Raw genomic sequence first — 16,888 nt, 5'->3', positions numbered from 1 at the left:
AACGCGAATAGAGCTGCAATGATTAATCGACTTAGATCGCTTAGTTGTCAACTATTAAATTAATCATCAACTATTTTGATAATCGATTAATCGGTTTGAGTAATTTTTTAAGAAAAATAAGTCAAAATTCTCTGATTCCAGCTTCTTAAATGTGAATATTTTCTGGTTTCTTTACTCCTCTATGACAGTAAACTGAATATCTTTGGGTTGTGGACAAAATAAGACATTTGAGGACATCATCTTGGGCTTTGGGAAACACTGATTGACATCTTTCACCATTTTCTGACATTTTATATACCAAACAACTAATCGATTACCGAGAAAATAATCGACAGATTAATCAACAATGAAAATAATCGTTAGTTGCAGCCCTAAACGCGAATGTCTGTCACTGACTGACTGACTGAGTGATGAAGTTATACCATTGGTCGGTCGTGGCACACCCTTACACGGTCCAGCCATATACTAGGTTTTGACCTAGTCTTGTTACACTGATGACACCATCTTGTATGCTATTGACTGAACCAGGCCCTTACTAGATTACAGTCTGCCTTTGATTCTCTCCAGAGATATCTCATTAATAGATAGCTAGAAAGCAGATTGTCGTTTTGACCATGTTGAACACTTTGCTCAAAACCTGCAAATAAAAATTGGATTTTTGAATTGAAACAAAGCATGTTTCTCTTTTGAAAATAGGAAAACCATTGTACAGTCAAGTCAGTATTTGATTATGGCGACATTCTCTGCTCGCATTCTATCCCTTCCACCTTGAAGCCACTGGATGCAGTTTATCACAGTTGCCTGTGTTTTATCTCCGGAGATGAATTTTAAAAAAGTAGGATGATCCTCTCTAGCAAAAAAACAGAATTTCATTGTACTGTATTTATCTATAAGGCTCTTGAAACCACAACAATATGTCTCATCTCTACTTGCTTTTAAATCCAGGACTCGGGTACCAGGTCACAGGACTGGTTAGTCTTAGATACTCCACGCATAAATACTAAACTTAGCAAGACTGGTTTCCAGTACTAGTCACTTTATAAATGGAATTAATTACAAAGAACATTCAAATTAGAATTTCTTGTCCCCTTGGATGATTTTAAAGCTGGAACTGCTGATGTTTTCAGTTTGTGATTCGGTTTTGTTTGTTTTCTGTTGTTTCTTTTAGTTTGTCTCTCTATGCCTGACTGTTGATTGTAACATGTGACGAATTGTACTTGTTGTTGTTGTTCTCGGGTCTCTCTTGAAAAAGAGATCTCAATCTCAATGAGACTACCTGATTAAATAAACCAGATGACCCAACCAGATGTATTGATTTGCTAACAAGAGTTTATTTCATCCTCTCCATATTTCTACAGTGGTTGTCAGAATGGTGCGGTGTATGTGTGGACGCTACCACAGGGAGGTACCATTGTGTCTTTGCCCAACATATTGAGCGGCTCCCCTACCCAGGAAAAGACCAATGGTATCCAGGTCAGTTTGGATCTGCTGTTGGAGCTCGCCAGTGGCTTTTTTCTTTGCAGCCTTTTACTTACCTGTTATTCACACATTTTGACTTTTACCAGTGATGGTAACAATTGGCACTATGTGATCAGATCTCATTTTAGCTCCTTTTGAAATCATCTGTTTCTGTTGCCCTCCCCAGCGTGACAGTGCAAAGTGCATGTTCACACTCAACGGCCATATCACAGCAGTGAAATCCCTTTCATTTTGCCCCAGTGGACTGGCTCTGGTATCTGGAGGGATAGGAGGACTGCTCAACATCTGGTCCTTACAGGTCAGAAAACACCATTCACTGCTGCTTCCCCTGTCTGATTTGAAGTCAGCACAAAGATCTCTTATTTTGTGACAGGGTATGGCAGTAGGTACACATAAACAATAAATCTTTGTCTCACATTAGAATTTTAACCAATCCTGGTGCTCTGTACTTCTTTCAGGATGGTTCAGTCTTACAAACTGTGACAGGATTGGGTTCAGTGGTCAGTACTTCCTGGATACCAAATGTAGGCGTGGCCGCCTGCTTTGGAAGGTCAAAGGTAATTTTGATTCTTTATAACTTAAATTTTCCTGAGACCTCAAAGTAGCTGGCATATTACAGTACTCTCTTCCTCCCACTTCTATCCAAGTGTTTCAAATATATTCTGAATGTGCCGTTTTACAGCATGGCTTTGGTGTAATAACTGCTTTGTCATGGTTTCCTCTCCAGGATGTCCTGTTGATCTGCTGCACCCCAGATTGGATCAGTCAGAACCATGTGCTGGCTTCCTGTCGCATGGTCCTTAGAAGCCAGAGTATCCTGGGTCTGAACCGGGCACCTTGTATGGCTGTCTTCTTGGAGAGGCTGCCCTTACTACTGCAGGAGCAGTACAACTATGAACGGGTTATTACTGAGACTTTTTAAGGTGTTTGTGTGGTGTGCATTGATTTTCATGGGCTGTAATATAGCCCTTTCTTTCATTTATTCCAGAATTCTTACATAAGATTATTGAAAGCAAAAATGAATTCTGAGACAAGACTGTGTGATCGAAACAAGGCCCATGATAAGACCAAGCTGCTACATATGAAAGACATGTATGGTGACTCCTGACTCTGTGCAAGATCAACATAATGACTCTGGAAAATCATCTCAGAGGCTGTAACAGTTGTTTGCAACACGATCTTGAGGATTCATTATCTTACATTTGTGGATGCGTATGTAACGCTGTGCACATATACTGGTGTTTGTGTTTCAGCCTCTCTGTTAAGTTTCTATTCATTTTTGTCTACCACCCACAACAGATATGTTGTATGGAAATACTGACATGCTGAGAGACACACTTATGTCCATGTGAACCTCCTCCTATAACTGACTTTGAATGCCTTTCTTTAATGCAGAGCCACGTGACAGCTGGTGACCAGCTGGTCCACAGTGCCTTTCTGCAGAGTCTGGCCTCTTTGACTGTGGGCTTGTCCCTGGAGCAACACCTGTGCCGTTACCCACGCCCTCCACACCACACTAGTCCTGATGCCCCCTCTTGTCCATTGGAGTGGAGCTGGCTAGCCACTTATGCCACCACTGTCCGCAGTGCTGAGGCTATTGCCAGGGGCACTGCCTTCCCAGAGTCCTTTGTTGTTCCAGAGTTCCAAGAGGCGGGTGCCACCGAGATCACCAAGGCACTGGTGGGTAGTGACAACTCCCTGTGTATAAAATTTAAGCAAGTGGAGTAAATGTTAAACATTGAAAACATTCTCAAATTACTAAATGATACACAAGTTTCCTCATGTAGGCATTTGTTCTCTGTCTTCTAGGACAATAGTAAGTGGAGCTTCAGGATGGACGAACAGCTCATGTCATGGGCCACCACCAAACCTGAGGTAACAGCTCAGCTGTATTTACACACTGTAATACACCAGATTTAATTGTTTGCATTTAAAGTTGCCATTTTGGAATTATTCACTCTTGTGCTCCAGATTTAAGAGTTGCTGATCTATTCTAAGCCAAAAATAGCACAGCTTTACCCGTTTTTCTATTTTTCCACTTATTGAGAGTGGTGCAAGAGTGTGCTGACCTCACTTACAGAAGGGTGTCTTGTCTCCAGAAACATTTTAATTTTCATGTAATTGTTTATGTAGAAGGTGTTGTAGATCCTTATTTCTGTTTCCTTTGCTGTGTTTCATAGGACTGGCAACAAGGAGGGAAGAGTGAGGTGTACCTTTGGGGGAACGGGCGTCATGGACAGTTGGCAGACACAGGAACCAACCTTATGATACCCACTCTTGCACCCTCTCTATCCCAGACACAACAGGTACTCTATTTACCCAGTTCAGGAATTTGACTTAATGATATCCAATTCTGATCAATTTTACTTAAAATATACCACAAATTCTACAACTTAAAACATGACAATTTTTTTAACACACTAACGCCAGTATTTTCAATGTACTGATACTATTCAATGTCTAGATTTGGCCTAATCCAGACATATCAGTTGCTTTTTGTCCAAAGCAACCTGCTTTGCCTTTGATTACTGCTGTTTTGTTGTGTTTGTTTCCCTCCATGTGGATATTTTCTGTTGTCACCCAGGTTGTGTGTGGTCAGAACTGTACATTCCTGGTACAAGCCAATGGGACAGTACTGGCTGCAGGAGAAGGCCAATATGGCAGACTGGGCCAGGGTAACTCTGATGATCTCTACACCCCCACTGTCATCTCTGCCCTGCAAGGTAGCCATCCAGGGCCAGCTATGTAAAACGGAGACCAAGCCTGAGCTGTTATGCTTTCGGATATTGTGACTGAATTTTCCTGTTGCCTCGAATATTTTGTTTTTATTCATGGAGATAGGAAATCACTGTATTTTGGCTGTATTGTTGTCATTTGATTTGGTTGCTTTCATGTTAAACTTAACTCTACTGACCCTTTGATCTATGGGCAGGTTATGTAGTGACCCAACTGGTGACATCTTGTGGGTCAGATGGCCACTCTTTGGCCCTGACTGAGACTGGAGAAGTATTCAGCTGGGGAGATGGAGATTTTGGCAAACTCGGCCATGGCAACAGCGAGAGGCAGAGGAGACCCAAACAGATAGAGGCCCTACAAGGAGAGGAGGTTACTCAGGTAGAGATAATCCTCAATACTTGGAACTCATGTCTACTTTTTGATTCTTTGATCCTTTATTGTTGGAAGAATTAAGAAAATTACTATGACCAGGATATTTAACTCTTGCACTGCTCAGAACGACATCTTTTCCCTAGCTCTCTCTGTTTCCTAAGCAATTCTGTTGATGACAAATCAGTGAACAGCTTAAGTGATGGACTCTGCTCTATACTGTACACTACCCTTAACCCTCAAAATCCTCATTGATAATCAAATTCCACACAGGCACTTAATGGACGTGATTTTACATAATAAATGTAGGATTTTTGTACTGCACCTTGTTCTTTGTCTTGGTCTTTGTTTTATCTCTTGGTTTATTTTTATCTATGTCTTTTGTTTTTTGTAAAACATTTTGTGACAAACTTATCTGTTAAAACCCCAAAGGACTACAATTCAACTGTTAGACACAACTATATAACCCCATGTTTTGTGAGACCTTCATAATGCTTGTCTTTCCCTTTCCAGCTTGCTTGTGGCTTCAGGCACTCAGCTGTGGTAACAGCAGATGGGAAGTTGTTCACGTTTGGCAGTGGTGACTCTGGCCGTCTGGGTCAAAGGTCAACATCCAACAAGATGCTACCTGAAAGGGTGGCTGCACTAGAGGGATATCATGTAGGACAGGTCAGAAATCAAATGCTTTTACCTAGAACCGGTCAATATAAACACTTCACAACTCAGATGGTGATGCAGCCTACCCAAATGCTAACCCAAAACTAACTTGTGTCACTGTTCTCAGGTGTCATGTGGTCTGAACCACACTCTGGTGCTGTCCTCTGATGGCATGATTGTGTGGGCATTCGGAGATGGGGATTATGGCAAACTAGGAACAGGTTCTTGTACAGCCAAGTGCTACCCACAGGTAGGTCAATAGTGACAAAGCCCTCTCACATTTAAGGATCCTCAAAAGACAAAAATAAAGGTAGTTTATTGCTCCCTAGCTGGTTTCCTCCCTGGAGTGCATGAAAGGGAATAACTAGAGGTAACTAGAGGTGATCTGAATTAATTCACTCCACCGACAAAGCAAAATGCAAGATGACAAGCACATTAATTGTTGATAAAGCAATCTCTCAGAGTTGGAAGTACACTAACGGTGTTTAATTTGAAGCAAGCTGCCTGTGTTCTCTCATTTCCCCAACAAAGAGTTAAAAAGTGGTGAAAGACAATTATCTATACTACCATTACTTGCTCAACAAAAACACCCTCTAAGGGGATGAGTTCAGGAAAATAAGCTTTTTATGAGCTATTTAGAAATAAACAACTTGTTCACTTTCATATTTGGATTGAGACAGACAGTGCACATATAAAGATTTGAGCATGGTTACTTTTCCAACTTTCATTATCAAATTAAACATTTGATTAAATTGATTAAACTGGCCTCTTATACCTAAAATTCCTGCATTTTCAACTTTGATGGCTCTATCAAACTTTTTTGTTTATGATGATGCAGTGTATACTAAAGATACCCTTCCTCTACCCCATTTTTTACCCCATTATTTATTGCTTGCAAATTATCCAGTGCTTTTTCCTTGTGCATTTACAAATGCTTGCATTGTGCAGATGAAATATTATTTTGGTTGTTCCTATTTTCAGAAAGTGGAGCAACTCTGCAACAAGGGAATTAAGAAGGTCAGTTGTGGAACTCAGTTCTCTGTGGTCCTGGCCAGTGATGGACATGTTTACACATTTGGACAAGGTACATTTTCATTGATTGTTGCATATTTAGTTATATATTTTTTATGTACTTCAGAAACTGTGTGTCTCCAATTTTGCTTGAAATATTTTTTTAAAAACTGAAACTGACACCATTTCTTAAATGTGTCATAACCCTGAGGCCAAAACCTTGATAATAGGGATTGTTGAATAGGCTGGTTGCTGATGTAAAATTGACCTATTTTCAATCGAATTGTTTGATTGGTGATAAGGAATGAGCTGCTCAGCCTACCACCTTTTTCATTACATGCATGGGAATCAAAGACGGTATAGATGGCACCCTGCTGAATAAACTACACAAGTGTTTGATGCAATTGGCACAAAACAAGCTTTAAAGTCAAACAGTACTCTTTGAAGTGCAAGCTCCAGTGGCATAGTAATGTTCCTCACCTCAGTGTTGGACACTAACATTACCATTAATCTTTCCATGCTTTATCAAAAGGCAGCTTTTCAGTAAACAGAAATCCACTTTCAGCACTTATCATGTTTCAGTTTACTGTCCATCTTACCTTCAATAAGAACTCACTCAATGTCATAACTGCAGCTACAGAATTAGCTACACGTGTCCCCAAACTGTTCATCGACTTGTTCAAAAATTAGCTTTAACAGTGGTATTTTCAATAGCAGTATCAGTTGATGATGTGGCTTCCATTTCATGTCTCTCAGCAATAATGGGCATAATCATTGTCTCGAGAACGGCTTCAGTCATGGTGTCAGGAAAATGTAACTGCACAAAGATTCATTCATGGCAATATCAGAATCGTTGTCTATTCTTAACATTGATTTTGCACGAAAGCACGCACACAGCTACAAGCTATGACTATATACAGGCAGAATGTAAAATAACAAAGTGGGGATTGATCAAACGGATGAGGAATAATGAGGAAGAGCACGTTGTTTAGCCTTTCAATGCTAACCGAGGTGTCCACAGACTCTGAGAATGATGCCTCTGTCAGTTCATTGTTAAGTTTATACAAAGGTTGGTATGATAATTGACTTGATGATGATATGAGGGAGTCATGAGTTGTAACACAGAGTGCAGGATCGATAACCACAGCTCTTACATACACAGTTTGGGTTGTGAGCGTAGACAACAATGACCAGATTGGACTAAGTGGACAACAAATACAAGTTGGAATAAATAGTTTTTTGCTACAAAAAAACAATGGCATGAGTCATGTAACAGTGAATATCAACTGTAGCTTTGTGCTTTACCATAAGCCACACTGTCACACTGAACAATAAAGCATTAATACCAATGTGGACTGAATGTGAGGCGGACTGCTAAGTTACTTGATGGGACCAGGACTCCTGAAGGTGAGACACCAGGAGGCAGGGCGGCACTAGTCAGCATGATGATGCAAGGGTAGCAGGGTTAAAGTCTCTTCAGCTGGCGGCTCTGCTGCGCACATACAGGTGCAACAGCTGGAAGGTGGTTGGCTGGCAGAGCAGGGTCTGGATAACTTAAGTGGTTAACAGCAGGACTTCAGGTCAGTTCAGCAGCTGGTAACGGGAGACAAGTCTTTGTCCCAGCGCAAGAAAGCTCAACTCATGCAGTTCATCTTGTAGAAAGGTGGTTGTTTGTTCATTAGCAGATTGTCAGATGGGCCCCTTTGTCCTTCATAAATCTATTTTGAACTCCCTCGAACCAGGTGAGTTTATCTGGGACACACCAAAGTCATCTCAATGAGTTTGTATTGTGGATGTGATTCCAGTACTACACCTTAATGTTGAATGTGTCAGAAATGGGTTTATGGTAGTAGTATTAACACATTCCTGATAACCAAAAATGTATTATTAATTTGTGAGACACCAAAAATGGAACTGGTATGTATGTTAGAAGTGAAGGTAAATTCCAACATAAAAATGGATGTTCCACACACATCACACACACATATGTAATATAATAATGTCTCCACTGAGTCCTTGGCAAAATACTGTCAGCAAGTAAGTCAGTAATTTAGTAAATTTTGACACTTTTGCGCAGAGCGAGAACTATTTCCTTGTTCTTCTGCCTTGTGCCTTGGTGTGGCACGTTCATAACCCCAGTTGACTGGGTCTAATTATTTATAGGTCATTGTATATATTGACGCAATAGCATTTCATGCACTTAAATTAATAAAACAGAAAGTTGTTTTTTTTCCCTCTGGGCTCAGTAAAGGACAATGACAAACAGCCAAAGTTCACAAGAATTTATGGATGGTGTCAATTGTTGGCAAAACAAAAAAATGTTTATGCAAGACCAGACGTAGATTACTATAGTTTGCCTTGAAATGGTGGGTCTGGAACAGATTCTGTACTTGTTAATCAGAACAAGATACAAAGATTAAACTACATTGAATATTGAATATTTGAAAAAAGTGAAGTAGTGTAGGCTAATTGTCACTTACAAGGAATTCAGAAGCAGGAGTCTAACAGGAGTTTTTTGTTATCCACAGCATGGTCCATAATATTTAGGTTGAAAAATGACACAAAAACTTGTCATAGTAAAGAGAAAATATTACAACATTATAATGAGTCTTCTAGCTATTTGTCGCCAGCCTAGCTAGCTGTAGCAGTGGCAATTCTAGGAAGGTTTTAATGGCAGCGCCAAGGGGCAACCAAACAGAAATCATGAGGGCCATAAGATATCAGCATATTGTATCACAAATAGAGACAACTGGAGTGAACAAAGCAGATTCTGACAATATATAAAAAACAAGTCATTCTGCAGATTTTTTTACATGAATCACTTTCTTGATGTTATAAAACAAAGTGTAACACCAAAATCCGGTCTGAAGATTTTTACTGTTACACTTGTTCAAACTGAGTGATGGCTAGTCAGCCGAGAGTTTCCCATTGATTTTGTATTATTATTAATCTCAAAGTCTCATTGACATGCGAGTAGTAACGGCTTGTCGAGTATCCTATTGATTGGTGATGTCATTTAAGCCCCTCACCCTTTCCTGATGGACTCTTTTTCCATTAACTTTTATTCAGACATAGGCCAGCAACATTCACTCCCACCTGAGATGGTGAGCACAAGCCTAACACCTTACCTAGCATTGTGGTCCAATACATGGCGAGCTATTTACTTTACAGAACTCACTGTGCCATGGGAAGATGTGGTGGATGTGGCAGTGGAAAGGAAGAAGCTTAGATTCAGAATTCAAAGATGTGTGAGATGGATTTTTATCCACATCCTTCATTACTAATGTTTGGGATTAGTTAGGGTTTCGTGGTTCCAGATTTTGGCAGGCAATATGCAGCAGCTTCTGAAGCAGCCAAAAAAGCAGCCTCTGGCTGAAAGGAAAGGACACCAGTTGGGGTCCAAAGTGTGGAAATCTATCTATCTCAGGACTAAGACTTATATACTAGAGTTATACTATATTTCATATGAAAGTTATGGTAGTAGAAGTAGGTAGTTATACTTTTCTGAGCTCTCAGTATAATTGTATAATTAACCTTATTGTTTGCTGTTGCAATTTGGTTTCTGAACTGTTGAATGGGCCATTTTGTGGGCCGGTCAGGGAGGCTATGTTGAGCTCGGCAAGCTTGCCTTGCAACAGGTCTGCCATGATTGTGTTTAAGGCCGAACTGGTTTACCACAGGATCCTGGCATAGTCATCGGAGGTAGTAAGGTGTTCCAGGACATAGTGCAGGCCCATATTGTGTTAGCTGGTTGGTGCGATTTCATATTTGATATGCCAGTAGAGGCATCTAAAACCACCATTAATGGTCACATGCTCCCTGGGAATGAGCAGATCAAATGCATCCTGAATTGACACATCTGAAATAAGTATGAAAACAAAAATCCATATTGAAGATATCAGAAACTTGACACGCACGCACACACACATTACTGCTGGCTATTAGCACATTTCATTTTGGAGATATCTATGCAAATACTCAAAAACACAGTTATGCTTAAAGGAAAGACTTAACATTTTGTTTGTTTTATTGTTGAGCATGTTTGCGTATGCTGTTTTGGTACTTTGAGATAAATCCATTTCCAACTGCCTGCCTCTGCAATCGACCTGTCCCTTCTGTTCCATCCTTCAGAGCGTCTGATTGGCCTTCCAGACTCCATGCTGAAGAATAAATCCCGTCCCCAGGTGGTGCCAGCTCTGGAGGGGCTGTTCATTGAGGACATCGCTGTGGGCTGTGAACATGTCCTCGCCCTGTCCTCCACAGGAGATGTCTATGCCTGGGGCTGCAACAGTGAGGGACAGGTGACGAGCATGCTACAATACAAAATTATACAGAATACTGAGCGTAAAATGCAGTTTGAGTTATTTTTACATCTTGGGGGTATGGTTAAACTTGCACTGCTTACAGTGTGATGGTTGAAATGCTACCTAAGGAAGGTAGGGGTGCACACTTGAATGGTGCAAAATATTTATTTCTAGTTTTACTGGAAACAGATTGTTGTTTTTGACTGTTAAAAGGGAATTTAAAATAACTCCAAAGGTTGTGCTATTACCTTGTGTGTGTCCTAGCTTGGCCAGGGCCACTCCAACCCAGTAAAGGAGCCGACATTGGTAACGGCCCTCCAGGGGAAGAACATCAGACAGATCTCTGCTGGCCGCTGCCACAGCTCAGCGTGGACCATCCCCTCGATGACGACTAAAGCCTCAGGTACACACACACACACACACACACACACACACAAACACTGCGCATTTGATCGATCGGAAAGGCTGCACTTCAGAATCCATTTGTTGCCTTCTTTTCCAGGTGGCTCTGGAAATTTCCAACTAGGCCTGCCCCAGTCAGTCCCTCCCCAGTACAACACCCTGAAAGACTGCAGCCCTGATGTCCTCAACATGCGCCTCAGGGTGCTCTACCACTTCTCTGATCTCATGTACAAGTCCTGGAGACTGCTCAACCTGGACCCCAAGAATCAGGTAACCACAGCGTCATAGGATTCAGGTTTCTCCTGTTATCTCTTTACTGTGATCCCATGTTCTCCCTTTGTCTTTCCATCCATTAACAAAGAGAGGATGACTGAAAAAATGGTTGAATATCAACTTTCAAAAATTTCTGCTCGTAAACATGTGCATGCTGCATTCTGACGTCTGATTCCTCTTCTTTCTGTCCTTGTCATCCTTTTCTTTCCCTCCCTCATTTTGTCTTCCTCTCTCTCTCTTTCATTCCCTATCCCTCCTTCCCTCCCTCCCTCCCTCCCTCCAGGTGTCCACGTCACGCTATAGTTCAGGGACAACAGCCATCATCCGGGGCCATCTCAGAGGCCTTCTATCGCCCAAGGTCAATACTCTGCCTCTAGTGCGCTCCATTGGCAGAACCATGACCCAGGGCAAAACCTATGGGCCACAGATCACTGTGAAGAGGATTTCCTCTAGGTAAGGATGACTGCGTCATTCAGTCAGTTGGCAGGGTCTTCATTAGTTAGCGGGAGCACAGTGGGTGGCCAAGGCGACTTGCCATATTTTTCCAACTGGCCACAGGGCTCATTGGCTTTCTGCCAGAAAGCAGAAGGGCATTTTGGCTGCATATTTTCTTTCACTCACTTTTTGAGTGTGACGATCTGTTATGTATGGTCATTTCAGTATATACCAATAATGATATATGTACTTATTATTTCAAATTGCTCATTCATCTCATTTGATCAAATGATTTGTTTGTCAATATTTGACACAATTTTAATAACATATTTAAAAAAGTTAAAACCTACTCCTAATTTCCATATTCCAAGTTAATTCATTATTTGTTACTAATACCATTTCCATTTTCAAAGGTAAATTCATTATTTGTTCTAAACGGTATAGCCTGATCCTAACAATGACTATTATTGCCCCACTATCAGTAGAGTAACATACTCTAAAAACAGAACAGAAACCTATTTTTAAAATCTAAATAGCTGTGCTTTATGTAGATTTAAGACAACATGTTCTATGTATGTGTATGTTTTATGTATATTTAGTTGATTCAGTTATACCTTCTAAAATGTTGTGGCATTGGTCAGTTTTTTCCCTAATGCATTGAGCCAAGAACATCAACTCACTAAATCCAAAGGCAGAGGTCTCCAACCTTTTTTTTTGCTTAGGTTGGTCTGGCAGTTTGTCGTTCTGTCCCAAACATTTCCCCAAATTTTGTGCTTTGGATTTTCATCATCTATATCGGTTGATGCAAACTCACACTGACATGAGTGATGGCTTGTTGAACTCGGGGGAGAGTTTCCTATTGATTGTTTGTCATTTAAGCCCTTTCGCCTTTCCCGATTGGCCGTATTGATCCTGAAGGCACTGAGATATGTGATGGTCTATTATCTGTTGTTCCCAAAGTTGCATTTACATGATCAATCAGAAAGTTGCACTGAGATGTCTGATTTTCACTTTGAAAGGATGCTTTTTGTTCATTATAATTTAATTTCATTATTGTTCACCCCCTTGGGTATATCTGTTGTAATGTCATGAAGAAGACAAGTCTCAGGAGATAAAGAGACAGCATGTTTTGTAATGTTTGTCACCCATGTTTCCAATCCATTCCATAATATCTTTATTTGTAAATTTGGTTCATAAGTTTATATTGTATTAGTCATAGATTACTGTGTGCAGTAATGTCATGCATCAATTTAAAGTAATCTTTCCACTTATCTTATTGGTTATATTAAATCTTTGTTCCAGTTATAGACAGGACAGATGGACAGAGATAGACAGGAAGGTATGGGGGAGAGAGAGGGGAGGACATAATTTACAGTATCTATGTTGTTTCTGTTATCTGACAGGTTAAGAAGGAAGTGGCTTGTAATGTAGCTCTTAAGTTTAAGATATTGAAAGTATTCTTAATTTGGATATATATTCAGAAAACAGCAGTTTTACACAAGAAAGTGGTCACTGGTTTAGTACCTATCATTATTAAAACTCTAATCTGTCTTCATCAAATCCTTGGTTGATGTCCATGTTCTCCCATAAACCCATACAGGGGGCGCTCCAGCAAGCCCATCTTTGTGCAGATCGCCAAGCAGGTGGTGAGTCTGAATCCTCTAGAGCTGCGGCTGCCATCACGAGCCTGGAAGGTCAAACTTATCGGAGAGGGGGCAGACGATGCCGGAGGAGTGTTTGATGACACCATCACTGAAATGTGCCAGGTAGGATGGAAACCACAGAGAAAAGGTCTAAGAGCAATGGAGATAGCTTACCAGTATAATGCAGCCTGGGCTTGTTCTGCTTTGCATACTTGTACATCATACTGGATGGCCATGTTCAAAGATGAGTACTGTAGATGGGTTATTGGTATATTATATATTGAAAATTCCACAAAGCATATGTTTTGGTATCCTACATGGTACAATGTGTTTTCACCAGGAGTTGCAATCTGGTGTGGTGGATCTTCTCATTCATACTCCCAACAGCGTTACTGATGTGGGCAGTAACACAGACAGGTACACAGGTCACTCTGTTTCATATGTTTGTATGTTTGATTATGTAAGTCCATGTTGTCGGTCACCAACCAAATCAATGCACTTAAAGTATGACGGAATGTCTGATTTGCCAAAATAATCTTTAGCTCTAAAATGTTTGCCGTATTGTTTGCATACCCTCCCAGGTTCCTGCTCAACCCAGCGACAGTCTCAGAGGATCACATTGTCCAGTTCCGCTTCCTGGGCATTCTCATGGCTGTGGCCATCCGCACCAAGAAGCCGCTGGACCTACATCTGGCGCCTTGGGTGTGGAAGCAGCTTTGCTCCATCCCATTGGGAGGGCCTGACCTCGAGGAGGTAGACCTGCTCACCTACCGGTCCCTACATGGCATCCTTCACCTAGAAAACAGTGGGATCACGGAGGACAATTTCCCTGTGGTGAGATACTGTGTGAATTGGATTATTGCAGAGTTCTTTAGTTTTGTTGTACATCTTCATACTAAGCTGAAAGGTATTTTAACTGCCTTTGTCTTTCATTGCCTTTCATTGTCTGTTCCTCAACCTCTCTCTCCCTTTCTTTTTCTACTCTCTCCCCCTTCCACTTTCTCTGTCTCCCTCTTAAGATGATCCCACTGGACTCGTTTGTGGCCCACAGCGCCGATGGAAAGCTGGTTCCTGTGGTTCCTGGAGGTCAAAACATCTCCCTGACCTTTGCCAACCGGACTGAATACGTGGAGAGGGCTCTGGAGTACAGACTGCATGAGATGGACTCACAGGTTTAAAGGATTAACTGCTAAGGAGCATGGCATAATTGTGTGTATTTATCAGACCTGCCAACCTGTAGGCATGTTGCATAGTGTCCCATAGTGCGATATCTAACGCCTATCATCAGAGAACCGGGGTTTCCTTTGTAATATCATTTTTTTGACTCAACATAAAAAATAAATTCAATGCAGCCAGCACAAAAGATAACAGCCAGCACAATAATAGCCCCCACCCTCCCAATTTTCCCAAATTATCAGGCTATTTCCTAACATATCTATTTTCTTCCAGATGAGTTGCCAAGGACAACTCTTGCCAGACACCTGAATAGAAACAGGTTGTTTAATTAAGCTATATATCCTTACCATCTCCTTAAAAGTATATTAGTAGACTACTTGGTTAACTTTTGTGGAAGACGGGCTGATATGTTAGGAAACAGTGTATCTTTTTTTTTTTTATATTTTTGGTCCAGAGTTGTCTGGGAAAGCACTTGATGTTGACATTTCATACAGAGTGAATTCAAAATTCAAATTCAAGTCAAAGGGCTGGTTCAGTTATCTTTTTCGATATAATTCTTGCTGTCGCTGTCTGATTACTTACTGAATGTTTTGCACTTTGTGCACAGCAGTGGTTGATGCCTTTGTTTTATGCTGCCAATATACTCAAAAAGGTTGTCGACTGTTGGTAGGTCTGATTTATTTCACATACATTCAGTTGTTGATTTATAGTGTGATTTATTCACCTTGTCTGGGACAAGTGTGTTGCACCCACTTACACCAAACAGCAAATGCTGCACTTTATGCAAATTGGTAGATTATTCATAGATTTACAATCACATAGTATAGATATTCCAGTGAATCATAATGTTTAAGCCCTGAACAAATTGCATCAGATTTAACGATGAGAATGTAATTGATTGAAATTAAACTGATTTCAATTAACTTGAACTGATCTGAACAACAGATATGAACTCATTTAAACACCTGGTCTGCCCACCACTTTCTGTAACTGGTTGCTGGTGTCATTTCCCTTTCCCTTTTTTGTTCAATGCTAGCATCAAAGTATCAATGCTAACAGTGCTGTGTTGTGTCCAGGTGGCAGCAGTCAGAGAGGGCATGTCCACCATCATCCCTGTGCCCCTTCTCTCCCTGCTGACGGCCCGGCAGCTGGAGCAGCTGGTCTGTGGCCTGCCGGAGGTTTCTGTTGAGATGCTGAGGAAGGTGGTGCGTTACCGTGACATCACTGACAGCCACCAGCTAATTGTCTGGTTGTGGCAGAGCTTGGAGGAGTTCACCAATGAGGAGCGGGTGCTTTTCCTACGTTTTGTCTCTGGCAGGTCCAGGCTGCCCTCAAACCCAGCTGATATCACACAGAAGTTTCAAATCATCAAGGTTGACAGGGTAAGGATGGAGTTTATAGTTGGCCATTGCTTACCAAATGACATAAAGAAATAAAGACTTAATTTGGATACAATCTCCAGGAGCCAGGACAGACATTTTCTCCCTGATTAGACATTTCTAAAATTGATGTTGTATTGGGGATCATTTCAAAATTGAATGTTAAAATTTGGACTCTAGTGTGCAAATCAGTGTCAACAGTCTTTGTTTTTGTTTTTTTCCCTGCTGCTACTTCCCAGCCTGTCAACGGCCTCCCTACAGCTCAGACGTGCTTCTTCCTGCTGCGCCTGCCCCCCTACACGAGCCAGGCCATCCTAGCTGAGCGTCTGCGTTACTCCATCCACAACTGTCCCTCCATCGATATGGACAACTACATGCTGTCCCACAACACCGATCCAGCAGACAGCTCCGACACCGAGTCCTGAAGCAGCCAGCCATGGTATACGGGATGATGAATGTATGTCCTTTGATGCCATGCACATTATGCACTGAACAGATTTTTATTTGCCAAACCTGTATGGTAGTGTACTGTTTCTATGTTGCTTGATCAACAGATTTGTGTTACGTTTTGTTTTTCCAACTGTGAAAAGTGTTGTGCTAAATGCAGTGCTTGCTCTATAACAGAACTACAGGGATATAGAATACAATTTTTAATCATATAGGCCTATAAGCCACAATAAGCAGTTTACGTGCCTGTTTGTTTGAAAAAATGTACTAAGTATTTAAGTTGGGAAATGATTTCTTGAGCTGTCCCAGAAAGGCAATATTATTGTAAAATAAAGCTTGTTTTAATAAGGACTTCTGTGTGGATTTTCCTCAACTGTATTTGAAATCTCTGTTTCCAAATGAGATGTTAAAATATCTTTTTATTTTGTTGAAAGAGAAATCCATGAAGACATAACTTAATTCACAAACACGGTCCACAAATTCACATTATTAAAACGTAAATGAATGCAAAAGCTTTTCATTAGGTGTGATTTCACATGCATGGACAATTGCATGGAAGCGTTGTGTATAGAACAAC

General features: G+C 40.9%; 1 protein-coding gene across 1 annotated transcript in view; it reads left to right on the top strand.

Moving 5' to 3' along the window:
- LOC139652352 (probable E3 ubiquitin-protein ligase HERC1) overlaps positions 1-16,656 on the top strand; it is a 70,426-nt gene extending 53,770 nt beyond the window's left edge. Inside the window, exons 59-80 of the mRNA XM_071529393.1 lie at positions 1,359-1,473; positions 1,646-1,777; positions 1,938-2,036; positions 2,207-2,380; positions 2,875-3,159; positions 3,289-3,354; positions 3,660-3,785; positions 4,064-4,202; positions 4,412-4,593; positions 5,098-5,253; positions 5,369-5,491; positions 6,223-6,325; positions 10,384-10,553; positions 10,821-10,959; positions 11,059-11,228; positions 11,515-11,684; positions 13,267-13,432; positions 13,650-13,726; positions 13,891-14,143; positions 14,329-14,481; positions 15,562-15,867; positions 16,104-16,656. Of these exons, the coding sequence (XP_071385494.1) occupies positions 1,359-1,473; positions 1,646-1,777; positions 1,938-2,036; positions 2,207-2,380; positions 2,875-3,159; positions 3,289-3,354; positions 3,660-3,785; positions 4,064-4,202; positions 4,412-4,593; positions 5,098-5,253; positions 5,369-5,491; positions 6,223-6,325; positions 10,384-10,553; positions 10,821-10,959; positions 11,059-11,228; positions 11,515-11,684; positions 13,267-13,432; positions 13,650-13,726; positions 13,891-14,143; positions 14,329-14,481; positions 15,562-15,867; positions 16,104-16,289 (3,490 nt within the window). The 3' untranslated portion in view covers positions 16,290-16,656. The remainder of the gene's footprint in view (positions 1-1,358; positions 1,474-1,645; positions 1,778-1,937; positions 2,037-2,206; positions 2,381-2,874; positions 3,160-3,288; positions 3,355-3,659; positions 3,786-4,063; positions 4,203-4,411; positions 4,594-5,097; positions 5,254-5,368; positions 5,492-6,222; positions 6,326-10,383; positions 10,554-10,820; positions 10,960-11,058; positions 11,229-11,514; positions 11,685-13,266; positions 13,433-13,649; positions 13,727-13,890; positions 14,144-14,328; positions 14,482-15,561; positions 15,868-16,103) is intronic.
- The last annotated feature ends 232 nt before the right edge of the window (positions 16,657-16,888 follow it).

This window comes from Centroberyx affinis, unplaced genomic scaffold, assembly GCF_046629955.1.
Source record: "Centroberyx affinis isolate AG114_WGS23_722 - 3 ecotype Tasmania unplaced genomic scaffold, CSIRO-AGI_Caff_v1 ptg001787l_1, whole genome shotgun sequence".
NCBI classification, from domain to species: Eukaryota; Metazoa; Chordata; class Actinopteri; order Beryciformes; family Berycidae; genus Centroberyx; species Centroberyx affinis.
The sequence above is the reverse complement of the archived record's forward strand: the minus strand, read 5'-3'. Positions and strand labels throughout refer to the sequence as shown.